General features: G+C 54.5%; 1 protein-coding gene across 1 annotated transcript in view; it reads left to right on the top strand.

The window, feature by feature from the left end:
* The window catches only part of MN1 (MN1 proto-oncogene, transcriptional regulator), a 37,876-nt gene extending 11,812 nt beyond the window's left edge, over positions 1-26,064 (top strand). The window contains exon 2 of the mRNA XM_054996616.1: positions 22,320-26,064. Coding sequence (XP_054852591.1) covers positions 22,320-22,504 — 185 coding nt within the window. The 3' untranslated portion in view covers positions 22,505-26,064. The remainder of the gene's footprint in view (positions 1-22,319) is intronic.
* The last annotated feature ends 337 nt before the right edge of the window (positions 26,065-26,401 follow it).

Raw genomic sequence — 26,401 nt, 5'->3', positions numbered from 1 at the left:
CTGAGTTCGGGGAGCATATTTATTCAGGGCACTGCGGCAAGAGGGCATTAACTGTTCTGGGCACAGTTGTGGGGTGCTGATGGGCTGGGAGAAGGGGGCAAAGTGGGTGTTTCCATCTCACGAGGTTTACATTTAATGTTGGACTGAATAAACATGAAATAGCTCCCAAAACGAACCAGGTGCTAGTCTGGAGAAGAACTTTGCAAATGCTCGCCCTCCGGGAGGGAGGGAATTGAACTGCGGCCTGTGGCCGGTTGCTGAATGCTGGCCTCCAGCACCATCCGATTAGTCCGCTGCCCTTCCCCACAGCTCTGGTCGTCTCTGCCCGATCCAAGCAGCGCTGTGCTGTGCTTGAGCAGCAGCTCTGAAATTCCGGAAAGATGAGAGGTCATTGTGGTGTGCGGACGATGGAGCGTTGTGAAAGGAGGTGGCCTGTGGCAGCAAAGATGGCAGAGGGCTCAGCCTCCCTGAAACTGGAGGGTTTCCAAAGAGAGGGAAACTGGGAATGCCACACTTGCGTGCTTTAGCTCGGCAGAAGAGGTGTTCGGCTAATTAGTTGCAACAGCTCCTCAGGCTTAGACTGCTTTGTGGGCCTTTTTCTCAGGTGAGGACATGGAACCTCCTAGAATCTTGGGTTGCAAACACTGTCCCGTGTATTTGTATCAAAGATCTATCCTGTAAATGTTGGGCTTCTTGATTGCTTGGCCAATTCATGATCTGTTTTTCCAGGTTAGATGTGAGGCCAGGAGCGCATTCAGCATAAATGGTGGCTCCTTATTTGGACTCGCCCTGACCTGGATAGCCCAGACTAGCTTGATCTCATCAGATCTCAGAAGCTAAGCAGGGTTGGCCTTGGCTAGAACTTGGATGGGGGACCTCCGAAGAGCACCAGGATTCCTATGCAGAGGCAGGCAATGGCAAACCACCTCTGTTAGTTTCTTGCCTTGAAAAACCGCTGCAGGAGTCGCCATAAGTCAGCTATGACTTGATGGCTCTTTCCCCCGCCTTTGGACTCGGCTGAAGTGGCTATGTTTATCCTTGCCACAGCAAGCTCCTGGCTGGATTACTGTAAGGTGCTTTATGTGGGGCTGCCTTTGAAGACCGGAAGTTTCAGCTGGTGCAAAATGCTGCAAGTTACCTGCTTGCAGAAGTCAGCAGAACCAGGCATTGCGCTGGCTATCTGTTTCCTGGCCCAGTCCGAGGTGTGGACTGTTTGCTTATAAAGCTCTTCACAGCCTGGGACCCCCATATTTGCCAGACGTGCCCCCCCACTCCCCTCTGCTCCCCTGCACAGAGGAGAGTGTTCTCGATTGCAGTGCTGGTCCCGGGAACATCCTTCCTGAGAAATGTGTGATTGGCGTTTTGACACCTATTTAAAAGAGCCTTTGAAATGTAGGTAGGGTGACTTGGCCAGTTTGAAGATTACTGTTCAGAATTTCTGGTAACGTTTTAAGTCTGGCGTGTTGGTTTTGAATTCTTGCATATCTTTTGTGTTGGTTTTGTAACTGTAATGTGCTTTTGGTCTTTGTGTGTGTTGGGGGGACAGGCTAGAAATGTTTTTTAAAAAATAAAGCAGCCTCGAGAGAGAGATCCTGCAGCTCCTTGTTTGCTGGCGGAGCCTTTGCCGAAGGCAGTGTGTGTGTGTGTGTGTGTGTGTGTGTGTGTGTGTCTGGTTTTGTGAAGGGCCAGGAATTCCCTGCCATCCTCTCGCATTCGTGGCTGGGTTCAAACCGACGTGTTTGCAGGACTCCAGTGTTTCTGATTGCAAGAAGGCAGGCAAGACCTTGGGGTGCTCTGGGTGCAGCATGGTGACGTCTAGTCTGCTTGCAAAGGAGAGCGGAAGTTGGGTGGGCGGCCCTTTGTTGGGATGGCAGCTGCTTCTCCTCTTCCCTGGATTGTGGGTAGCAAGCGTGTCGTTGCTGAGCCATGCCCCCTGCCCCAACAGGAGGAGCCACGCCCTCCTATTTTCTGAAAAAGAATTTGCCATCTTCCTGGGTAGGCTATAAAAGAGGGCACATCTGTGGTACAGGCTGGTTTTGTGCGGTGGTGGCATCAGAGAATATATCCGGCCACCAAATACAGCGTTATCAAGCCCCTGTGTTTGAGCGTTGGTGGCAGCAAGCGTGGCACACGAGTGCTAGGCTGTGCCCCTGCTCTTCCACAGGCTCCCACTCTGTAGGCCACCAGATACCAGGAGGGGCCAAGATGGGGACCCTGCAGATGATAATGCCCGGCTGCAGCAGGCAGAAGGAGGGGCGACCAGGCAGTGCTTCAGAGGGAGGGCCTCTTTGCATGGGGTTCCCGGGGTGGAAAGAGCCCGGCTCTCTTCTCTCGGATCGTCTGGGTGGCTTTCTTGCTGAGGAAGGCAGGGTGCCCAGAGCTGAGTCGCCAGGGTCGGCTCGAGTGCCCTCTGGGGAGCGTCTGTCCTGTCAGTCACTGATGGGCTGAGGTGACAGGAGCCGGGCTTTGCATTGCTTGGTAACGGGCCTGCAAAGGCTCCCCCCCCTCTTCTCCTGGGTTGCCCCCCGAGGGTCCAGCTGCCTTTGAAGGCAAATACACTTTGCTGCTGAGGCGAGGCACTCAGCCGGGACACCGGAATCTTGTTAAAAACCCACCATTGATTGTGTGTGTGTGTGTGTGTGGGGGGGTTGTGTTGCACCTTCCGCAGCTGTCCACTGGCCCTGCTGCTCAGGTGCCTCCCCCTGCTCTGCTGCTGGGTTTTTTGGCATCAGCTGTGGCCTGGGAGGTCTCTGCCTGTTGAAATTGGCTGGGCAGTGGCACCCTCTCCGTCGACCAGGGCTGCCCTGTGGCCTCGCCCGCTGTACGGGCGTCCGATCAGACCACCGCAGCCCGCCCTCCCTGGAGCTGTGCTGCTGCTGCTGGCAAATACGCGGAGGTTGCCGTTGGCCCCAGATGGCTGCAGGGGCTCTTTCAGTGGGTGGTGCTGTATCCGCCAGTGACCCCGGGCCCAGCTCGAAGTGCTGGCTTGGACCTTGACGGGAGCAAGTGGCCCTGGCCCAGAATATATCCAGGATTGCTTCCTCCCAAGAGAACCCACCTGGGATTTAAGACTTCCTCAGAAGCTCGGTTGGCTGCGCCTCTGCTGGTCCAAGCATGTGGGTTGGCCATACGTGGCGGGGACTTTCCTCTGGGACATCAAAAGTCCCTTCCTTGGGAAGCCTGCCTAAGCCCGCCAGTGGTGCCCTTTGGAGGCCAACTGAAGGCCGGGGCTGTCTGCGATGTCCAGGCCTTTACTCCTTTCTCCTGGCCTCCTGCTCCTGCTCTCTTTGCGGTTAGGGGGCTGCCCTTGGCTCCAGTGTGTGACGTTTGACTGTGTGTATGGGCCTGGTTTTTATTCTGTATTGCTGCAGTTTCTGAAAATGTCATTAGCCACTCGGAGACTTCGGCGAAAGGCAAGATAGAAATGTATTTAGTGGCAGGTCTGGGTTCCAGCATTTTATTATTTATTTATGTATTAATTTAATTTATGGTTCGCTCCCCCCACGAGCGGGCTCAGAGTGGCTTTACATCATAAATACATAGATACAAGAAAATTAAAAGCAATTAAAAACATTAGTGAAAGTACAGCATTGGAAGTAAGCAAGGGCAGCTTGTACCTGCACCCTATGTAGCACCTCAAGCCCACAGGGCAGGACGGTTTGAACTTTGCCAGTTTAGGGTTGGGCACATATCCCCCCCCCCCCCACTGGGAGGGGCCAGGTAGATGGTTTGCCTGCCCCAGCCTCCATGAGCCTGGTGGAACATCTCTTCCATCTTACAGGCCCGGTGAAATGAGAGCAGGTCTGGTTGAGACGGAGCCTCCTCAGACAGAGAGTTCCACCAGGTAGGTACCAGGGACCGAAAAAGGCCTGGCCCTGGTTGAGGCCTTGACATCTCCCAGCTTAAAGGGTTTCAGGGAGCAGGCTTGGAAAGCCCCCTCCTCTCCCAGTTGGTGTCCCAGTGGGTGCTTCAGAAGCTTGAGCCTCTGCATTCCCCTCGGAAGTAAAATCCTGCCGCCGTTTGGGCAGGAGGCAGATACTGTAGCCTCCAAGCAGAAGTGCTCCGTGGAGGACCCAGAGCTCAGATAGCACATTACGCGCAAAGCGGGAAGGCACACGGCAGCCTTCCCTGGCCTGCGCTGCGCTATCTCAGTGCTGGAGTTTGACATGTGAACCTTGCGTGCCGGGCGGACACACGTGCTTGAGCCGCAGCCCTGACTTTGTGTGTGTCGGGGGTGGGGAGGGTTGAGAGCAGGCAGCGGTCAGGAAGTGACTGCGTGTCCACTATCTATTCCCTATACCCGACTCCACATGCGCCTTGGCTGTTTTTCTCTCTCCGAAACATGTGGCCAGAGAGGCCTGCGGTGGACATGGTGTGCGGCTGCCCCTTTTGCTGCTCCTCTCGGTGGCTTTTGGGGCTTTGCATTTCTCCACTGCCTGTGATGCGTCTGTTGGATTGACGTGGAGACCTTTTTTTCAGCTGGTTGGAAGCGTGCACCTGCTCCCAATTACCACGTGCCCATTGCACAGCAGTAAGAAATAGTATAAACTATGATGTAGGAAAAAGCACTATGAATAAAAGTGTAATTTTCCCTTCGTAATCAAGGATTTCTGAATTAATAGTATGTTCTTTCTAAGCTCCATTTCTTGATTATGTTTTTAGGCTAGCGATTCCTCCCCCCCCCCCGCATGTATGTCTTTCCACGTTTGAGAGCAGCTGAGCACCGTCATCTTTTCCCTCCAAAGCCCACACAACTCAGTTTCTGGCGACTTTTTCTCTCCAGTTAAGTTTTGCTGAGAAGGTGGGTGGGACAATCTGGGCAGGTGCAGCTTCCCAGAAGTTGGGCCCTCATTCCGAGGCGCAAGAGAGCATGTGTGAAGAAAACGGCCCTGCTTGGGCCTTCCCGTGCTCGATCAGGATTCTGTCCCTTTCTGTTGGCTTTATTTGTGACTTGCATTTAGATGTTGGGCACAAAATGACTCGTGACCAGCAGTGTCGGCGATTGCCCCTCGTCGTGTGAAAAGTTCCAGAAAGGTGGCTGCTTCACTCGCTCTTCCCTCTCTGTGCTGCAGATGTTGGGCAATGGCCCGTTGCCTGATGCGCCCAAAGAGTGCCTGCCTCTTTCCTGGAACAGGCATCTTTTATACAAACCGAGTTCACGCTTTGCGACTTCGAAAGTCTGACTTTAAAATCCAAAAAGGAGCAATGCGTACTGGTATGTGTGTCCATAAGAGAGAGCGAGGAATACTTCCCTGACCACGCTTCTTGCTTGGCCGTTCTAATCTTTAAGCTTGTTGCTGAGTTGAGGGCGGTCTACAGGAGAGCAGGAGCCGCAGGCCCATTTCACTGGAGCGTCTGCTGGAATCCTGCTTTAAAATCCACATTTGGAACAAGTAGACCTTTTGGAGCCTTTAGAGCCGAACCGCGGCCTCTGCTGGGGATTGTGGGGCAACGGGGTCCCCTACGAGATGAGAGGCTGGACTGCCCTGGCGAGGCAGGATTGCCGTCAGTCTGCGTCGCCGTGCAGCACTCGCGTAATCGCAAAACTCCTCCGTGGCTTTTGTTTACGAGGCAAGGCAAGGCAAGGCAAGAGAAGTTGTCAGTTTGGTGTAGTGGTTAAGAGCGTGGGACTCTAACCTGGAGAGCCGGGTTTGATTCCACATTCCTCCATTTGAAGCCAGCTGGGTGACCTGGGGCCAGACACAGCTCTCTCAGAAGTCTCTCAGCCCCACCCACCTCACAGGGTGTTTTGTTGTGGGGATAATAATAACATACTTTGTAAACCGCTCTGAGTGGGCGTTAAGTCGTCCTGAAGGGCGGTATATAAATAGAATGTTGTTGTTGTTGTTGTTGTTGTTGTTGTTATCAGCAAATGAGCCTCAGCAGCAGGAGGAGGAGGAGGGCCGAGCAGACTTCGTTCGAGATGGCGTGTCGTGCATCCTGCCCTGGGGTGTCTTCCTGCCCTTGCGTGAGAGCCGAGTGAGATCCATCACAGTAATTGCTGCCTTATTATGGACAGAGCCCTCGGGGCTGGTCTGCGCTTTGGAGGGAAGGACTGCCCAGCCTTGTCGTCTGAACCCCACGGGCTCCTGAGGGGCACACTGTGCGTGTCAGCCCTTGGCTGGTACTTGGAGCCCGGCTGTAGTCGTGTCCTGGCTTTTGTGCCCGTGCAGTCGTGGGCCTTCACTGGTGCACGTGAGAAGGCAGGAGGCGGCTTTTCCTTGGATCGCCAGGCGACCTTCCTTTCTTGAGGTGGGGAATGGCTGGTCTTCCGTTGGTGTCCCTTGTGAGGTGGAACTTGTGCTCGTGAGAGAGCGGCCACCGCTTAAGCCCGTGTCCAAGTGCAGGACGCCAGCCGGCCGCCTCTGAAGCGTTCAAGTCTGGTTTTTTGGTTTTTTGCTAATGAATAAGCCTCCACCCTTCAAATCAGACTGAGGGCCTCTTCCTGCTTCAAACAGATTTCATTATTATTATTATTATTATTATTATTATTATTATTATTATTATTATTATTATTTTGTGCTCCAGCTTAAGGGCCAGGGCATGATTTGCTCCCACGCAGCTTATCACTTACAGTTTCGTGTCATCAATTCAGGTTCTCTATTTAACTTACATTCTGTGCTGAGAGGAGGAGGAGGAGAGGAGGGCCCTCGTTTTTCTGAAGCACAGCCTTCCTCAGGAGTCACCAGGGCATTTGGGGAGAGAAGAAGATCTTCACTTGGGGAAGGCTGGGGGGGCAGGGGGGGAGAGACCCTCAGGGGTGCAAATTCCCCCGCACTGTGTCGTGCTGCCCACCACCAGAGGTAGCTCTATTCCTGGCAGGGCTCGGAGGCCACATCTCCAGATGCCCTTTGGAGAAGCTGCCCTGGCACACAGAGAGGAGGCGCCATGCTTAGGTGGAGGGAAGGGCACACGTGGGCCAGGCTTCAGATGATTCTGTTTAGCTCACTGTTGCTTTGAACATCTGTCCTGCGGTTTGGGGCGCTCCGGTCCCACACAGAAAAGGCCCCAGTGCTACTGGAAAAACAAACGGTGTTCTTCCTCAAACTGATGAATAGAGACGGACGGCCCAGACAGGTAACAGGGCAGCTGCCTGAAGGTGTGAGGAGGGGCAGAGACGGGGGGGGGGCAGGTTGCTGCACCTTCCGCTGGAGCCTTTTTCATCTGCTGGCCTTAGGCTGGAAAGAGGCTCCTTCCCCGAAACTCGACTTTGCAGCATCGGAATAACCGTCAGGTTTTTCTTCTAGCCGGCAGAGTGCAGTTTTCCCCCTGCAAGTGAAGACTTGTTTGGTTGGCTTCTTACTGGGTAGTTGCAAACTCTTGTGTGTGCGTGTGCGCGCTTAAAGCACAGTCTGCATATTCAAGAGTTTTGTTGCCCAGGTTCCTTTGCCTGTTTTTATCTGTGAATAATTGCCCTAATGATTCCAAATCAATACTTTCTCTCCATAGCTAATCAGTTGACTTCATTTTGTGATCAGCTAATGAAGGCATCTAACCAAGGCTGTTGCTGGCCAGCTTCCATCCCACAAGGCCGCCCGTCGGTGGGTGGGGACCCCTCTTTGCACTTTGTGCCGTACAGAGTGGTGCCCAATTCCGGGGGAGCTTCAGCGAGCGAGCATGGGTGTGCTTCAGGGCTGGGCACCCGTGCCTCCAGTGGGATGCTGGCGCTGCACCAAGCCCGTGCCAGCGAGGAGCTGCTGTAAGCATTTAAAGGCTCCTCCTGCCATGCCCTAGGTGCCAACCGTGACCCTCTTCCTGGGTCCTGCTTCTTGGACCCGTTGGAGTTCAGTGGGGAATTGGGAGTGGCTGTTAGTCTGCTTCCACGCTTCTTCCTTGTGCCCCTCGCCTAGGTGTAGAATGTCTCATCAATGAAGTAAAATGAGAGCTAGTTTGACGTAGTGGTTAAGAGCGCGGGACTCTAATCTAGAGAGCCGGGTTTGATTCCCCACTCCTCTGCTTGAAGCCAGCTGGGTGACCTGGGGTCAATCACAGCTCTCTCAGAGCTCTCTCAGCCCCACCCGCCTCACCGGGTGCAAACTGCTCTGAGTTGGTGTTAAGCCATCCTGAAGGGCAGTATATAGATCGAATGTTGTTGTTTGTTGTTTTGCCTTGGGACTCAGGCTCAGTCAGTGGGGGGCCTCCCAGTGTTCCCATTTGTGTCACTTGTCACCTGCCCGCCCTGTGTGGCTGGTCTTCAGCCAGACAGTGACCTGATCCAGACCTGAAAGAGTCCAGTAGCACCTTTAAGACTAACCAACTTTACTGTAGCACAAGCTTTCGAGAATCACAGTTCTCTTCGTCAGATGCGTGCTTCGTCGGATCCAGACCTGCTCAGCTTCCACAAGGGACCCGTGTGGTCAGCATTTGCACTGTCCCCTGGGCCTGGTTGGGACTGCTGGGCCTTGCTCCCTGGGCCTGCTCTTGCATTCGGGGCCTTGGCCGTACGTGGCACAGTTCAGCGGGATTCCCCTGCACGGGAAGGGGGCCCCGCGTCCCCTGAACGCTTCCGGGTTCGTCTTCCTGGGCTGGTCTCCGCCGCTAGCATTTGACTCCCCCAGTCCGCTGGCATGCAGACGAGTGCCCCTTGGCACTGTGCTCAGTTACTGCAGAGGCACAGACCCTCGTTCCACACCTCGGGGCCTCAGCGGTGCTGGCTCACTCCCTCTCTGGGGAGAGAATAGGTCCTAGTCCTGTGAAGCAGCCAAAGCTCCCTCTTGATGGCCTTGAGAAGTCGGAGCCTGTAGCAGCTATTGCACATTTGGGGACAGCCTGAAAGCTCTGAAGCACGTGGGTGAACTTTGCCCTGGAACGTCCCATTTGTCTGTGTGTCCCCTTGCTATTTTTGGCAGTCCCGTCCATCGGAGGCCAAGGACACTGCAGGGCAGGATGGCACGCTGGGCCTAAGGAGAGGCTTGTGCCTTGCCCCCCGCCCCGCAACAGAAGAGCAGCCAGAGCGTGCTTGGGGTCCAGACAGCCGCTTGCTTCCTTACGCCTCGGAAAGTGGGGGGGCTGCTGAGCCAGGATTTTTTACTTCATTTGGGCCCTGCCCTTCCCACACCCTCTGCCTCAGACTCGCCTGGCCGTCGCTTAAGCCCATGCCGTATTTCTGAGCAAAGCCTGCTTCTTCTCACCTGACGGTGCCAGGCCTGCTGCCTGCCCCTCTCCTAGGTGGGCGCGGGAGGGGGAGTGCAATGAAATGGAACCCTTGAGCTGCCAGCTTTTCTGCTTACCTGCCAGGCTCAGCCAGAGGGGAGCCTGGCCTGCCTGTCCCTCCAGCCTGTCTGGCTGGCCCTGGGCGGGCTGGGTATGCCTCTTGAGGGGTGGAGTGGGAATGCCAATATCCCCCAGCCCGCAGGCCGGCCGGCCTGGCTTTGGTTGCTGGAGAAGCCGGAGCTCTCTGCGGAGGAAGGTGGGCCCCTCCCAGCTCTGCCGCGTCAGGGAAGCCTGGCCCTTGGGGCATGTGGGACTGCAGGGCATTGGTCTGTCTGTGGCAGGGCCCCTTAGTTGGCACAGGCGTGGGGCGCCCTGCTGACACTGGCCACGTTTCCTTAACTGAGTTGAAAGACTCAAAGAGGCGCCTTGTGCTTCAGAGCGGAATTACCCAAGGACGCTCCAGTGTAGGGAGGCGCAGTGTTAGCCGGACGCGTAGTTTGAATTTCACCTCTCGCTGAGGAGCAGGCTAGTTTGCTCTTCAGAGGGTCTGTTAATTTCCTCTTTGCCTTCCCAAATGCTCTGTCAGTTATTAACAAACCCGCTTTAGAGCCATCTTTGCCAGCCCTGTAGAGAGAGGTGAAATTCAAACTATGTTTCCCAGCTAACATTGCTCCTCCCTTCACTTGAGCGTCCTTGTGTAATTTGCCTCGTGTGGTTCAGCTCTCAGTGGATCCAACCACAGCCCCTGGCATGGCGGACACAGGTGCTCTTGGGCCCTGCTCCGGAGGTGGGGCCGTTGCTCGGGGGGTTGGATGGGAGCCTCTGTGTCCTGCTCCTTGGGCACCTCCCTCCCTTGCAGTCTCAGTTTGCCGTCTGTGAAATGGGACTTGTTCAGACTTCCCTCAGAGAGCTGTTGTGATGGCAAATGCTGTAAGCTGGATAAGGCCTCAGTTGGAGGCACCGGCTGCCCCTTGACCTCGGTGTCACATGGCAGCTTGTGCAGCGCAGCTCTGGGGTGGTGGCTCGAGCCTCCAGTCTTGCAGTCTCAGGAACCTTAACTTGTGTAATGGGTCCACTCGGCTCTGGGTTTTATGGGCGGTGCAACATTCATTTTCCCTTCTTTGGAGTTTTTGCTGCTGCTACTACACAGTTGGCATCCTTTCGCCAGGGGACGCTTTGGATGCTGGGCTGTGGCATTCCGGCCGCAGCGCTGGTTTTGCTGGGAGGAAGATACGGCTCTTCCTTCCCTTGCTTGCTGCTTTTCCCTGCATGGCGTTAGGCTGTGTGAGCCTCACAGGCGACTCTTGGATGTTTCCTGCACAACTATGTGCACACCAGCGACTGTGCTGAAAGCTTTCGGGGCTGTGACTGGCGCTTCCTCTTGTCTGACTCCTGAGAGACCTGGAGACGCAATCCAGGGCAGAGTTGCTCCTGTCTCCGCTCATGGAACCGGAGGGATTTCAGCTGGAGCCCCCCTGCACTGCACTGCACTGTTCGGTCAGTGCTTGCCCCCGCTGTGACACTCCTACAGGGAGGTGTTTGCATAGCCCTTTAGAAAAGTGAGAGCGGGGGGGGGGGAGCCAGGAGGTCTGCTCTCTCCCCTTGGAGCAGGGCCCGCTACTTCATGGACCTTTCCCTTCCTGCTGCTTGTTCATGGCTGCTCCCTTCCCTTGCTTGAGATTTAATCGGAGGGGAGGGGAGGGGAGGGGGGATGTTTCCAAGCAGAACTCCCAGAGAGTAGGGGTAGCCACTGAAACAACTCAGTGCAGCAGGCTGTGGGCTGCCTGTCCTCCTGCAAACCCACAGCTGCACTTCCTGGCTGGGATGCTCTGTTCCCCCAAGGGCCCTAGTCTCCAACCTGGCTGCCTCTCGAAGGGGAGGCCGGCAGGAGCAGGGAGCTTTGCCCGATGGACTCCCTTTCTCCACTGTGATTTGGAGGCATGGCAGAGCTTGGGAAGGAGTTCATGGGATGAGGTCGGGGAGCCTTCCTTTCTCCCTTCCCTCAAGGCCTGGGGACTTCTGCTCCGTTCAGTGTCCGTCACACCAGCCCGGGTATAGTAAGGGCGGTTACTGCTTGCTAGTTAGCACAGCTGTGGCTCTGGGGCACCCTTCCACGGGCAGGCGAGGCAGAAGCCCTCCCGTCCCATTCTCTTGGAGCGTTGGGTGTGAGGCAACGAGAGCTCTGTGGCAAAACGCGCGCCTGCCATATACAAGGCCTCTGGCTCAGTCCTCAGCAGTTCCACTTCTTTATTTACATCCTTCCCTTTTCTCTTCCCAGTGGGAACCAAAGCAGCTTACAACATTGTTCTCCTTGCAACAACAACCCTGTGAGGTAGATTAGCCTGAGAGCGAGTGACTGGCCCGAGGTCTCCAGTGAGCTTCCATGGCATGGGGTGGGGGGTGGGATTTGAACCTGGGTCTCCCAGATGCTGCAGAGCTTTTGCCATCAGAGCAGGAAATACTGAGCTGGGGGGGGGGATGGTCTGGGTAGAAGCATCTTTCCAGCAAGTGGTGAAGCATTCTGTTTTCCCTCCTTTAAACACGCAGGAATACGGACCCCGGTCTTTTTGCTTCGTCCTCTGGTTGCGGGGGAGCCAAGCCCACGGGGGCGCCCCTGCCCGTCTCCCTGCCTGCTTATGCTGCGCTTTGCACCTGGTGATTTGTTCTTGAACCCGCACAGAACCCTCTCTCCACACACGACCCCTCTATGAGTTTACTGGACGTACGGGCAGGGGCAGTGGGCACAACTGCACTAGCCCCACGTCTCTCCCCCCCCTCCCAGGATCGGGAAACCACGTTGCAAACGTTGCTCATCACAGGGAGGGGGTCGGCATGCAGGGATGTCTCCACACACCAGCCCTGTGCCTTGCTGCAGAGTGGGCGGTGCCCCCACGCCGTCCCCCAGGTGTGCAGGCCTCATGTCTCTGCCCCAGGAAGCTAGAAGGGGCCCTGCAGCTCCCTTCCTCTGGGCCTTCCCCCTCACACCAGCTGTTCTTCCACAGCTTCTGTCTGGGTTTCTCTGCAAAGGCCAAGGACGGAAAGGCTCCCCTTGCACTGGAAGCAAAACAAACATCCTTGCAACCTGGCCTGTGACGAGCTCTCTCTAGAAGCCCCTGCGCCTCCATCCGTCATCCTGTCTGTGAAGGAAGAGCCTTTGAAGGGGGGGGGGCGGCTTTTGCCAGAGCTGATGTGGTGATGCAGAAGCCCAGAGTACTGAGGCAACATAAAGAACCAGTGGGCCGCTTTCGCAGTGCAGATGTGTTGGGGGGGGGTCCTTCCCTCAACTGGTGAGTGATGGCTAAAGAGCCGAGGGAGGAAGCCCCCTCTCCTGCCCCACAGCACCTGCTACTTCAGAGTTTCAGTCTAGGGTTTGGGAGACACAAGTTCAAAACCTACATTTCCCATGGAAGCTGGCTGGGTGACCTTTGGCCAGTCCCACACCCCAGCCTAACCTACCTCACAGGGTTGCTGGGAGGACAGACTGGACGGATGGAGAACAAGGGAAGCCGCTTTGGGTCTCCATTGGGGCGAAAGTCGGGATATAAATGAAGGAGTTCAACAGAGAAGCTTCGTTTGTTTGTAGGGAAAGGGGTGTTTTTTTTTGAGAGCTTGCTTGGTTACCAGCGGGCTTGTGCTGGGCCTTTGGCACACATGCAGAGCCTGGGCCAGCCTGGCAACTCCATACAGTGTGGCAATTGGAGGTGCGGTTAGCATAACCGGAGTGTGTGCGTTTCATTAGCCGTGCGTCTGAGGCCGCTGTATCTGCCTTCTTGATCTGCGTGCACTGGATGTGCAGCAGCTGGGGGAAGAAGTGATTGGGAATGGCTTGGAATGATGGGCCCGGGCAGGAAGCGGCCTGTGAGTGGAGGAACGCCATCCCTGTGGCGGCATACGAGTCCTCACTTGCAGTTCAGAGATGAACAATGCAGTTGTAAGCAGAATTACACCCCTCTTAAGTCCTCTGGAGTCAATGGGCTGAGATCCCTGTGGGCCTTCTTGAAATAGGAGCCGTGGGTGGTGTTTGTGTGTGGGGTGTGTACCTTGTGCCAGCTTTGAGTTACTCAAGAAAGGGGCTTGACTCTGCTTGTTCCCTTGCCATGCAAATTGCTCCTCTGATGTAAAAGCCAGCAGATTCCTCTCCATGGGTGTCCCACTAGAGCACTCGGTCATGTGTGGGGAGGCACGGCTAAGTGCCAGGATGAGAATGGCCACCTGCCACAGGGAAGACTTGGGGGGAAAGATCTGATCCCCAGTCGGGGGATAATTTGGATAACAAGATGCTGGCCTGAGAGCCACACCCACTGAGGAGTGCTTTGGCTGGGACCAGAACCACAGACTCCGAGGGCTGGACGGGACCTCCAGGGCCATCTAGTCCAACCCCCTGCCCAATGCAGGAAATGCACAACTGCCTACTTGCCCCCCCACACACCCTCAGTGACCCCTGCCCCATGCCCAGAAGATGGCAGAACACCTCCAGGATCCCTGGCCAAACTGGCCTGGGGAAAATTGCTACCTGGCCCCAAGGTGGCGATGGGCATTACCCTGGGCTATGAGAACTAAGTGCTGATGCAACCCTTCCTGCCCTCGCTCTCATGATCTGCCCAGGTTCACAGCATCAGCATTGCTGCCAGAGGGCCATGGAGCCTCTGCTTAAAAAGGAGAGCCCACCACCTCCCGAGGAAGCCTGTTCCACTGAGGGACTGTCAGGCAGTTCTTCCTAATGTTTAGCCGAAAACTCTTCTGATTTAATTTCAAGCCCTTGGTTCTGGTCCGAGCTTCTGGGGGAATGGAAAACAACGTGCCATCCTCCCTATGACAGCCCTTCAGGTGCTTGAAGATGGTTCTCCTATCCCCTCTCGTAATGCGGGATGTTCGTGGCTGGCTGGTCATTGAGGACTGACTGCCCAGCAGGGACTGCAGGACCTGCCGGGCCTTGTCGAGTGGAGGCAGAGGTGGGAGCGATGAACCTCGAGGCAAGAAGCCGCCTCCGTTTTCACTTCCGGCAAGATCACACTGACAGGATCAGACCGTGGGTGGAATGCCGTGTGGTTCTTGTCCAGACCGGTCTCACGTTTGTCTTCCCGTAGGAAACATCCTCTTAAGGGTGTGTGGGGTGTGTGTGTGTGTTGCTGCGGCATCTCCTGTTGCCTTTGTGGAGATGTGGGTAGCCTCTTAACACCCTGGGGTGCCTTGGGGGCTGACAAGGAGCCATTTCTGAGGCGCGTCTGGCCTGGCCTGTGCCTTTGGGATTAAAAGGGTCCAAGAGGCCATGGGCCGCCAGTCGCCCCGCAGAGCCAGCTCTGGTCCCCTTGTGAGCCCCCCCCCCCCAGCCCGTGCTGCCTGCTTCTGTATCGAGCCGTTTCGCCCAGGGGCGGCCCTCATCTCTCGGTCCTTGGGCTGGCCCATCTTGCTGAGCTTTGGCAGGCCTGGGTGCCTGGAGGGGAGGCCTTTTCGAGATGCCCCCCCCCCCCCACACACTGCTGCCTCCTGGGAAGGACGGCAGATGGGATCCTAGAAATTCCATATCCGATACGTGACTGGTTAGTTAAAATCAGCGTGTGCAGTCGGGAGCGTTTCGCCATCGCAGTACCTTCTCCATCCCAGTGGCCTGGTGACGGGAGTGGCTATCACAGGCAGACTCGGCCCTCCAGTGCAGCTCTGGCAGGGTTGGGGGCCTCCTCCCTCGGCTTGTGCCTCTTTGCCCACGGAGCTCCTCAGTCCGGGAGCCCCCCCTGCTCCACTCTGTCCTGCTTGTCGGCCTGCTGCCCCCCATCCCGCCTGCCCAGCCGGCGGTTGGGCCTCTTGCAGCTGGCAGGGGGCTTTCCCCCCCACGGGGCTCCTCCTGTCCTTGCAGCCTGCAGGAGGGGCTTTTTCCTCCAAGTGGACCTTTGTGTTTCTCGCACTTAAATGTGTCAGTCGGAGTTTCTTGGCATCCGACCAGTTCAGCCATTGCAGGAGAGAGAGGAGGGCCGTGGGGGAGACCCTGAGTGGCCGAGAGTCTCCTGCCGTCTGCCCCTTGCTTCTGTCCCCACTGGGGTGACCAGAGTCTGGCGGGAGCAGCCAGGTTTTCCTTCTGCTGGAGGGATTTCTTGTCACTTCCATTACTGGCCCTGTTGGCCGGGGAGTGGCAGAGCAGTGCCTCTGGACTTGAACCCTGGTGCGACCCTCACACTTAGAGGTAGTCCACACCCATGTGTCCCACCAGACGACAGTGGCTGGGGGTGGTGCACAGGTCAGGGGGTTGGACTAGGATCCGAGAATGGCATGTTCAGTCAAGCAGCCCTGCACGTGACCAACAGAGCAGGGGAAGGAACCCTGGAATCCCCCCCCCCCCAATTGACTCAAGGTTTTGTAGTGAGAAGTGCCAGGGACTGAGCCACAGCAGGCAGGTGCCGGCGGGCAGTTGGGCAGCCTCCCCTGACGGGTGCCTCTGCAGGCAGAGGGAGGCCTTTCCCAGCGCCTGCTGCTGCCCGTGGCCCTCCGAACCAGGTGTCTTCTGTGCTTCTCTGCTCAGCCGTGGTACGGGGAGCTCAGGTGCACTTGCCTGGTTGGGGACCTTGGTTCCTTTTGGGCCCTCACTGCTGAGGGAGGGTGACAGGGCCATGGGTCAGGGATGGGGGCCTGGCTGGATGCTGGTTCTCCTCCCCTGGTCCCTGACATGTGGAGGCTGCATGTAAGGAGAGAGGACTTGAGCCAGAGGAAGGGTGGGATAGAAATATCTCATGACAAACAAGGAGACTCCCCCCCCCCTGTGCTGTTTCCCTGACCTGCAACCGCCAGGGGTGCTCTTAATTTGGCCTGTGGGCAAAGGAGCCGTGTGTTCTGCTCACCAGGCTGGACAGCAACCCCCGGGGCACGTCAGGGTGGGAAAACCTGGCCTGCGACTGAGTTCCATGCGTGGGACTGGTGGGGCACATCTCGCTGCCAGGAGCTGGCGGGGCTGTGAGGAGGACTTGGTGTGTCGTGAGGCCTTTCTACGGCACGGGGCCTGGGCTCCCCAGGCCCACACAAGGCAACCCGCTCCGTAGGCCCTGCTGACTTTTCCTGAAAGAGAGTTCAGAGCTGATCCAAGCTCTTAGGACAAGAGGACTCCGGGGGGGGGGGGGGCTCCCTTGCGCCTGCAAATGGACCGCGGGCAGTTTTCAGTTCACCTCTGACGATGCGGCAGGTGGAGTAGGGGGCCCAGTGGCGAACCGTCAGGGTCCTTGCAAGCACCACACTTATTTATTTATTTATTTATTTGTATTGATGTCACTTATAGTCCGCCTTCCTCACCGAGACTCAAGGCGAAACAGGTAGTGTGAGATCAGTGCAGTCAGTTTCAAGGCCATTTCCATAAACAATGCCATAGGATAAATAAACACAAGTTTACAGAGACACAACATTGGCAAGAATTCAGTACAGAGTTGAAGAAATGCTGAAACAGAACTTCGCCAGTGAACCGGTGTCCGTGTAGAAGGAGCTGGTCTTGCGTCGCTTCTGAGGCAGGTGCTGAATAACCTCTGAGTGGGAGGAAGTTGATCCCAATGGGAGCAGCTCTTAGGTTCACCCCTCTGTGCTTGCCCGGGCCTTTCCTGGCAGGGAGGGCGCGCTGCCTGGGAGTCCTGCAGATTGCAGTGGGAAGCGGAACGAGGGAGCTGGTTGTGAGGCGCCGCAAATGCCCAAGTCCTTGACAGATCTGAAGTCCCATTTATAGTTCCGCAGGGGCACCGAGCTCCGAGCCAGTGTGGTGCAGGGGTTAGAGTGTCAGACTAGGACCTGGAAAACCCAGGTTTGAATCTCCACTTTGCCATGGAAGTTTGCAGAGGGGTCTTGACCATGTCTGCGTTCAGCCTAACCTGCCTCACAGGGGGAGTCATCTGTCCCCCCCTGTTGCTGTCTCCTTTGGTCTTCTCCCTTTTTTTGTATTTTTGTGCTGTGTGTCTTTATTGAATTATTTTTACACAATTTTAAATGTTTTATATTTAAATTGTTTTAACTGGAGAGTTAAATTGTTTAATATTTTAACGTTCACCACCTTGAGGACTCTATTTTGGATAGAAAGACGGTTTTCTGCAGTCCACCTTTCTTGTTGAGGCACAATAATAATAACAACAGCAACAACAACAACATTCAATTTATATACCACCCTTCAGGACAAGGGGAATTACAGGATATAAGCAGCACCATAGGACAACCAGTGAACAATGAAACAGGGCGACGATGACAGAATCCGAGAACAGTCTGAGCAACAGGCTGTCTAAGGCCGGTAAAGTATTAATAATACAGGAAGTGGGTTCCCAGGTAAAGACGGGATCCCCGGGATAATCGTTGCGGTGGACTAGGCCTCTGTAAGGGTGCCTTCCGGGGCTGTTCGTTCTACCGCAACCCTCATCCCTTTTTGAAATGCACTCTTGAACAATTCAGTTTTGCACGTCCTGCAGAACGACAGAAGTGGGGGGGCCTTCCCGAACCCCCAGGCAGGCCATTCCGCAAGCAGGCGCCACCCCCGAGAACGCACGTGGACGGGCAGCTGCCAGCCTCAGCCATTCACAGGCAGCGAGTGGCACCTTCAGGGGGCTCTGCTCAGGCGAGGGAGCTGGCATGGCGGGGCGGAGCAGGGCTGGCAGTCTGCAGGCAGGTGGGCCGAAGGCCGTTCCGGGCTTTGGAGTTGATAATCAGTCCCTTGAATTGAACTCGGCAACTGAGCGGTAGCCCATGAGCATCTGCGGAACGGAGGTGACGGAGAGCGTCTCACCTCACGCCCAGCGGAAACCGGGCTGGGGCTATTCTGTGACAGGTGGACTTTCCGAGTTGTCTGTAAGGGCCAAACCGTGTGGAATGCATCACAGTAGTCTAGCCTCAAGGTAGCTGTAGCATGGATTCCGGTGGCCAGGTCAGTTGAGCCAAGGTAGGAGACAGACTGAGCCTTGAGGAACCCCACAAGGGAAGTCTGATAACAGTTGATCTCCAGCAGCAACCCTCTGAGACCTGCCCATAAGGAACAATTTCAGAAGCCCCTTTGTCTCGACTTCCGTCTCCGGGCATCTCAGCCGGGTGGCGTGGCCCACAGTGTCAGAGGCTGCTAATAAGTCCCCTAAGAGCAGCAGAGAGGCCACGCCCTTGTCTCCACGCAGATAGAGATGACTGACGCAGGCCGTGATCACCGTCTCCATTCCCCAGCCGATCCTGAAGTCAGACTGAAAGAGGTCTAGAGCGGACGGGTCCTACAGGAAGACCTGGAGCTCTGCCACTGCTCTTTCCGTCATCTTGCTGAGAAAGGGCAAATTAGAGACCAGGCGATACTTGGCCGCACCATTTTTCTCTAGCAAAGGCTTTTTATGTATGAGTTATTTTAGTAGGAAAGGTGTCCTAAATCAGTGATAGGTTTATGATAGACATCTGGTCCTCATGCATGTGATCCTTACATGATTTCAGTACCCAGGATGGACGAGGGTCCGGGATACATGCCGTAGCCTTCATCAATCCCAAGATCCTGTTGACATCCATTGCAGTGACTGAATTAAAATGATCCATAAACGGACCTGGCAGTGCACTGGACCTTTTTAGTGTCTCATCTCTATTGCAACCAGTCTCCAAGTCAGAACATAATTGGGAGATTTTATCAGCAAAAACCTTTGCAGAAGTATCACAACTAATTGTCAGATCCTGAGAATTTAAAGACTCAATCTTTGGAATCAATAGATGCTGAAATACTAACAACATCTGGCTGCAAACCAACCAATGTAACAGGAGCAGAGAGGTTGGATTTCTTTGCTGCCCTCTCTGCTGCCTCACAGGTCTTCCACTTGCTCTGTTGCACACACTTGTCAAACTCTGAGTTTTCTGCCCACTCGGTTGTAGACCTCCAGTCCAGTTAGCTCCAGATTACCCCGTGAGGGTGGGAGACGTCAAAGGGGGGATAAATGAAGGAAGGGAAACAATGGTGTAAGCCAGTGGGTGGGTCCCTATAAGTAACTTAAATCTCACCAGACGTTTGTTTTTAAAAGTCGAGTATCTGTCTTTGTGGCTACAAAGATGTATCACTGGAACTAGGTGGACAATCTTACATACTAACAGCTGAGTGGCAAAGATCTGAGAAAACATAAATCTGGAGATTAGAGCCCTGAGCAGAGGAGACAGATCTTCCTATACGCCTGAAAAATTCCCCAGGGTTACAGAAAAATCTGAAATCTAAAAGAAAATACATTGTTTTTTTTTTTTTTAAAAAACCTCAAATGATAAATTGAGCATCTGTAGCTTTAACCAGATGCCTCAGTGGCTCTTGCTAGGCAACCATAACTGTTTAGTCAGTAATCCAGGCTTGGTTTCTGTCAGTAAAGGGCAGGGAGAGGGGACAGGGCCCTTTTCAGAATTGTTTTGGCCTTTGAGGGAGGACTTACTGGGGCCAGGCCCAGAAACAACTGCCAGGCAGCTTGATACCACAAGACTTGCATGACTAACCCGGTCCGGACTGCTCAGCACTGTTCAACAGTAGCCCTCCCCCAAGCAGTGTGGTGTAATGGTTAGAATTTCAGAGCAGGATGCCAGAGAACCAGGTTCAAATCGCTACTCTGCCGGGGAAGCTGTCTGGCTGACTTTGATCCAGTCACACACTCTCAGTCTAACCTACCTCTCAGGGCTGTTGTGAGGATAAATGCGAGGCAAGGAGAATGATGTAAGCGGCTTTGGGTCCCCCTTGTGGAAAAAGGCAGTATATAAATAAAGTAAATAAATAGAGCTGAAGATGGGCGGGGGGGTGGGGGGAGATGAAAGATCAGTTGTTTAGTGGGTATGAAGGACAGAAGGAAGTAGGGAAGGGGCATATGGAGTCTGCCAGGAGGAGAGAAAGAGGAAATAGTGTGGGGAAGGGGATACAGGGAAAAGTGAAGTACCCCCCCCCCCACACACACACATTTTGCAAGTCCTGGCAGGTTCCCCCCTGTGCAACTGAGCCTGGCTCAGCTGGCAGCACACAACTGGGCCAAAGGGGAGAGGCTGCTGGGGAGGGTGGAGATGGGGCAGACAAAGATGTGTGGGGAGGAGAGACGAATCAGGGAAAGGGGGGAGGCAGTGGGGGGCAAGGAAGGGGAAGAGGACGTGGTGGGGGAGGGGGGAATGAGATGCTCCCCTGCAAAGCCTTTCTAAAAAATGTGGAGGCCAAGCTAGATGACAGCTGACATGTGCGTGACTGGGCCCATGTGGGCATATGCGACCTCCTTCTCTCCAGCCTCCCCCCTGCCCGTTCTTTGGCTGCTGCCCTGGGGGAGGGTGAACGCTGTGGCATCATTTTGTGGGTCTGCGCCCGAGAGAGGGAGAGGGAAAGGGAGAGATGCGGAGTGGCAGCTGCCCTCCTCCTGGGCAAGGGCCCCACTGGGCCAGCCTCCCAGGGTCTGAGTTGGGTTTCCAGTTGGGGTTGGTCCTTCCATGTTCACTTCTTGCTCCTTCTGGAGATGTGGGGGGGGGGCGGTCTTGGAGGGGAAACTGTGTGGGGGCGGAGAGACTTTTTCTGTCTTTTTTTCTGAGGACGTTTTTCAGGTTTTTTCCCAAGGAAAAATGGGAAAATTGGGGGAAATGCTTAAAGAAACCTCCAAAATACTTGCTCTACTAGAATAAGTAAAATGCTTCTTAAGGCTTTTTATATTCAAACGGTTTAGCATGAAGAAGTCTGAGGGCTTTCTTAATTTTTCCAGTGGGAAAACTGGGAAATTTTAGAGAGCTCAGAAAAAACCTGATACAGTAGACAACATTTTCAAGATTTTTTTTGTTTAAAAGTAAATAATTTCTCAACAAATGTGTTTAATGAGAATTCATTAAGGAGTTTGGTGTTTTCAATTGAAATGCTTAGCTTGATATCCTACCTATTCTATATGAGGGCGTCTGTTCAAATAATACATTTTTTGTATATTACAGAGTTTGATTTCTTCAGTTTTATTTTTCTTACCTTTCAGATGACATGTATTAAAGATACACGTGTTACGGTAGCATAGGGTGCAGCAGTCTGAAACTCCTTCTCAAGTGTGAGACAGACTTGCCGTTTCCCTTACGGAAAATGTAGATATTTATACTTTTAAATTACATAAAGATGTCAAATAGTGCATCTTTATATATGCTAAGTTATAAATGATGCATAGGTTGCTAAATCCGTAAAAAAACAGCTTAGGTTTGATAGGAAAGCAAGTATTGCATCTATTTCAGTTTTTCCAAAAGTTCCATTTTGTCTTCCCTCCCTGGAAAATAATACTGAAAAAAATTATCTTTCTTTCTGCTGCTTCAAAATTTCTGGAAATTTTCTCTCTCTGCCCCTTCCAAAGAGTAAACATTATGCCATGTAAGAGACACGGTGCTATCTGCATAATTTATGCACATCACTTTTCTTGGTGCAATGTTTATTTTATTTGGGTGCAACATTTAGTGTTTCTATTGTCACACAGTCGACCAGATTCAGACGTTGGCGCTGGCACTTCAGGCCTCTTGTGTGCCCTGATCTTCCTTTGGTTTCAAGGGTGAACGGCAGGATTCATGTGCCAGGTAGCCTAGGGTGCAGCAGTCTTATTCTGCACCCCCCCACCCCCCCGCCACACTTACAGGCACACTTTACAAGTGACAGGGTAGAGAAAGACTTTGACAAGCCGGGGGCAGATTCAGCTGTGGGGGAGAGCAGAAGGGCGTCCATGCTGACACCCCCCCCCCGATCAGCCAGAAGACACCCCAGTTTCTGACAGCTGGAACAGAGTGTTCCTTTTCCCACAGTGCATCTTTCTGAATTTGTTGCCTCGAGATACGGCTGTTGTTGTCAAGTGTGTAACTGCGTTTCATAAAGGGATTAAGGGCAACTGTGCCAGGGGTACACATTCCCATGCTTTTAGGGACAAAAGGCAAGGCAGAAACCTGCTGTGCCCGTGCAGCTCCCCTGTCTTTCTTTCTGTTCATCTCCATAACACTTGGGTCTCTGCGGAGGGGTGGACTCCGTGGGGCTGCCGGGAAAGCAGCCCCCTGCTGCTGCTGGGTCCCCTCCCTCCTCCTGAGGACGGGCCCTTGCTGCCTGCATTCCTGCCGGTGGCTGCCACGGGTCTAGCCTGCCCGTGGCTGCCTTCCAGGTTGTGGCCTGAGCTTTGCCCGCGTGTGCGGGGGGGGGGGGGGTTACGTTGCATACATGAACCTCTCTGTCTCTGGCCCTCTTGCAGCCCACGACCTCCCCGCCACCAAGACCTCGGCCACAGCACAGACTGGCAGCCACTTGCAGTGTCTTTCTGTCCACTGCACAGAGGACATGGGAGAGGCGAAGGGGCGGACTGCGGTGCCGGCGTGGCGATCCCTGCACTCGGACATCTCCAACAGATTTGGAACTTTTGTCGCTGCCCTGACTTGAAGAAGAAGAAGAAGAAGAAGAAGAAGAAGGAATTATTTTTCATTTCTCTTTATGTTTAAAGGGCCACTCCCGCTAGTTGGACTATTTTTCTAGGTTGGTACCTGCTTAGCGGCATAGAGACTGGAAAGGGTTAATTTAAAATCAAGCTCCCCCAAGTTTCTTTCTCCTTTTCAGATCTCCCATCCTGGTCTGTCCCCAGTGCTGACCCTCCTCCTCCTGCTCCCTTCAGGGTCAGTTCACGGGTCCGGTTTGGCACGGGTTGTGTCTGGCTTCCCCGCTCCCCTGCCCTCAGAGGCGAGCAGCCAGTCCCCCCTCCTTTCTGCTGCGTGTGACGTGTCCAAATCCCGATGTGGAGTGCAGGCCGTGGCAAGGAGGGGCTTCAGCTCCGCACCATCCCTCCGGCCGGAAACAGCCCCGGAGAGACACAGTTTGCCCCGCTGGGGCTGCCCATCCCTGCGGGGGTGTTTGTGTGTGTGCCTGTAGGGAAATGGGGGGCGAGGGCTGAGGTCCCTTGCCTGGCACAAAGTGAGGGGGAACTCACTGCTCACACCTGTCTGAAAGACAAAGTGAGGAACCCAGATACAACCTGTGTGAAAGACAATGTGTGAATTGGGCCTCTTTCTGGAGAGATTCGTTCCCATCACAGTCATCTTGGCATTTGTTGCTAGGCGAGACCTTTCCTATTTCTGTTTCTATCCCAAGTTGTGCAAGTCACAGTAAGAAAAGATGCTTCCCTCTTTTACCCGTTTCCCCCTTCATTCCATACTGCTCAGAATAGCAATCCTGCAAAACAACTGCAGGAGTCCATAACCTCTTGAGATCAAACTGCCGGAGTGACTGAGAGTTTCGTGGCCACTCCCTGCCAGCCAAACCTCTGGCTTCCAGGCAGGGAATCCTTCACAGCTTTGTTCTTTCTGGCCACTGAAGGGCGGTTGACTGGGGAAGCAGGCTCCTCCGCCCCCTCCCCACTGCCTGGTTTGTTTTCTGGCCCGAAACCGCCCCTCCTTGGCGAGCCCCAGTCTCTCCCCCTCTGTGGAAGGAGCTTTACTCTCAACGCACCCCATTCTTTCTCGCCAAAGACCCAGCTGGAGTGGCATGTCCTTCCCTCCCCCTGCCCCACTCCGCCCCCCCCCCCACGTCTGTGAACAGGGAGGTAGAGTCGGTCTCCAGGCGATATTGTTTTAGGTTTTGGGGGGCCGGCAGAGCGTTGTTCAAGCAGTTGAAGTGTTTGGGGAGGGTGCTGGTTGCCAGGAGCTCCCTTCTCGTGGGGCTGGCCTGCAGCAGCCGAGGACCGGAGGGAGCACCGCTTGCCCTGCCCTGGGAGGAGGCAGGATGCCTTGGGGGGGGGGGTCAGCTGTTGGCCCCCTGCCTGTGGCTCATGGTGGGAGAGGAGAAGCCTGGGGCCTGATGCCCACCCCCAGGGCATAGAAAGATGGGGCAGGGGGTGCTTGCCTCCTGCGCTGCCCAGCTCTGTGGAGCTTCGTTGGTGCTGCTGTGTAAATGTTCTTTATCCAGAAGCCAAAATTGGAAAGATGCTAAGCTGGGGGGGGGGGGATGAAGCAAAGTCTCTTTGGAGGCCTGCGACCTTGGCGGGGCTCCTCTGCCCAGCAGTTTTTGAGAAAGCCAGAGGAAATGGCCTTGGTGCTGGAGTGAGGGCCGCCTGCCCCAGGGGCTGTTCGTCCAAAGGAGCCTTGGTTCCTCCCCCCCTCCCTCCGGTGCTTGTGGTGGCTGGCCCCGCTGAGTCAAGCGCTCTTGCAGGGCCTGGCTGGGTTCAGGCCTGCAAGCGGCAGTGCGGGTCTGAGCTGCAGTGCCTGCTGCCCCCCTCGTGGCCAGGAGCCAGCCACGCCCCTGCAGTGGGTCAGCACTCTCCTCCAGCGGGCTTGGCTGGACGCTCCTTGATGCCCAGTTCCTGCCTCGTCCGTGGTTCTCGTCTTGGGCCTGGCTGGAACCTCCTGCCCCGCTCCCTGCTGGGCAGGGCTCTTGTGGGCCAGGCTGCTGCCCAGCGCCATCAGCCGTGTCCAGGACTGCGTGGAACTGAGGAGCTGCTCCGCAGTGTGGCGCCTGCCTTTCAGTCCCTTGGCCCCGTCCAGCAACCTGATTCAGCCGCAAGGGTTTCGAGGAAGGTTCCACCGCAGGTTCAAAGAGCAGCATCCTTCGGCAGGAGCCGGCATGGCTGTTCCGCAGGTGTCTCTGCTCCTCAGGCAGAGGCCGCCCCTTAGACATGAACTGCCGCTGGGCCCTGGTCGTTTCGCCTTCAGCCGTTATCGTCCTTCCAAGCCCTTAAGATTTTCCATGGATGCAGAGGCCAGGCCTGCCCCCGAGGGATCCCAGTCTTGGGTGTCCCTTCCCGGCTTCTCTGTCAGGAAGGCAGGGCTTTTCTGGAGGTCTCCAGTTTGCAGCAAAGGACCCCCCCCCCTCCCGGTTCGGTCCTGCCTTCTGTCTGGCCGATGGAGCTGGCGTAGCTTGGAGCGCTGCTCTTCTTCTGGGGACCTCAGAGGGCTCTGGGCTGACGTGCTGCCTGTTGTAGGCTAGGAGTACTGTTGGCTGTTCAGTGAACAGAGTCTCTTATCCTTCAGTCATAAAAGAAAAGAAACATGCTTCCTAATTTTTTTAAAAATTGTACTCCCTGAAAAAAAAAATCCAGGGGATTTAAAAAAGAAACAAACACCCACCAGAGTAGACCTCATTGAGGCAGCTGGACAAACTGATTCCACTGGGATGTCTTTGTTAGTGAGAAATGATTATTTCGAGCCAAAAAACCCTCCGAGGCAAATCTTGGCAAACTCTCTGTGCCCAGCTGTCTGTCTGGATAACCTGCCCACTTGCCATCTTAAACTGGACCACGTGCTGAAGTCCTTGGCTTTACACTGAACACAAGCTGCCTTTCTGCTGACTTTGGGTTTTTCAGAATATTCTGTATATGCTGAAGGACGGAAATTGTGAGAACTCCGCCAGGGACCCTGAAATTGAGCACATACAGGCCTCTTTCAGTGGCTCATTTATGCACTCGGGGATGGTGGGCCAGATTCTTAAGTGGTCCAAACATGTTACCAGACGTAAACCAGATGAAACCCCAAGGCATTTAAGCCATTGTCTAATGCAAACTAATTCCCCCGGGGCTCACAACTGCCAGTTTTATCAAAAAAGTTGCCTCTTAGAACCTGATTTCCTAAGCAAAGCAAGCAGAGAGTGAGTGTGGGGCGTGTGTGTGTGGGGGGGGGGGGGTGTTCCTCAGTCCCGAAGCTAATCTTTATGAAAGGTCTCTTTCTCGAGCCTCGGCAAACTCCCTGTTCCATGCAAACTCAGTCCAACAAACGTTATTGCACATGTAAGATATACATGGGGGCAATCTGTAATCTGCCCTCCCCCTCCCCCAGACTTTTGTTTAAATTCATTTCTCGATGCTTGGTTGGAAGACTGTGACGAAAGCTCATGAAAAGAGTGTTATTTTCTTTCTTTTTTAATATGTAAAGTGCAGTCTTCTGTATTCATGCATATTGTATATATCTGTATATGTTTTACTGAGCAACTAAATAACAATAAATATGATGTTAATGGTGGCGATTGTATATTTTTGGCTGGATTTTTAATTGCTTTAGGAAGAACATCTGCTTGCTGCCCCGGAGCTGGGGATCTCGCTCCCCTCTTCAGAAGCACCTGAGCACTTTGAGTGTTGAATGTGGACAAACGCACGAAAGCAAGACGGCCGCCGCCACCTGTTCATGACTCCTGCCCGTGGACCCAGGGCAGCTGCAGAAGAAACCTCTGCTCCCAATTTCTTTGGCCATTTTTAATTACATAATTAGCAGAGAAGCAGAAGTCCTTCAAGCGCTGGCGGCTTGGGGGTTTGTGAATCATTTCGCTTGACTAGGTGGCTTCTATGGTGTTTCCTTCTCC

Source organism: Eublepharis macularius, chromosome 13 (genome assembly GCF_028583425.1).
Source record: "Eublepharis macularius isolate TG4126 chromosome 13, MPM_Emac_v1.0, whole genome shotgun sequence".
In the NCBI taxonomy this organism is placed as follows: domain Eukaryota; kingdom Metazoa; phylum Chordata; class Lepidosauria; order Squamata; family Eublepharidae; genus Eublepharis; species Eublepharis macularius.
Note: the sequence above shows the minus strand (reverse complement) of the source record. Positions and strands in the feature narration are given on the sequence as shown.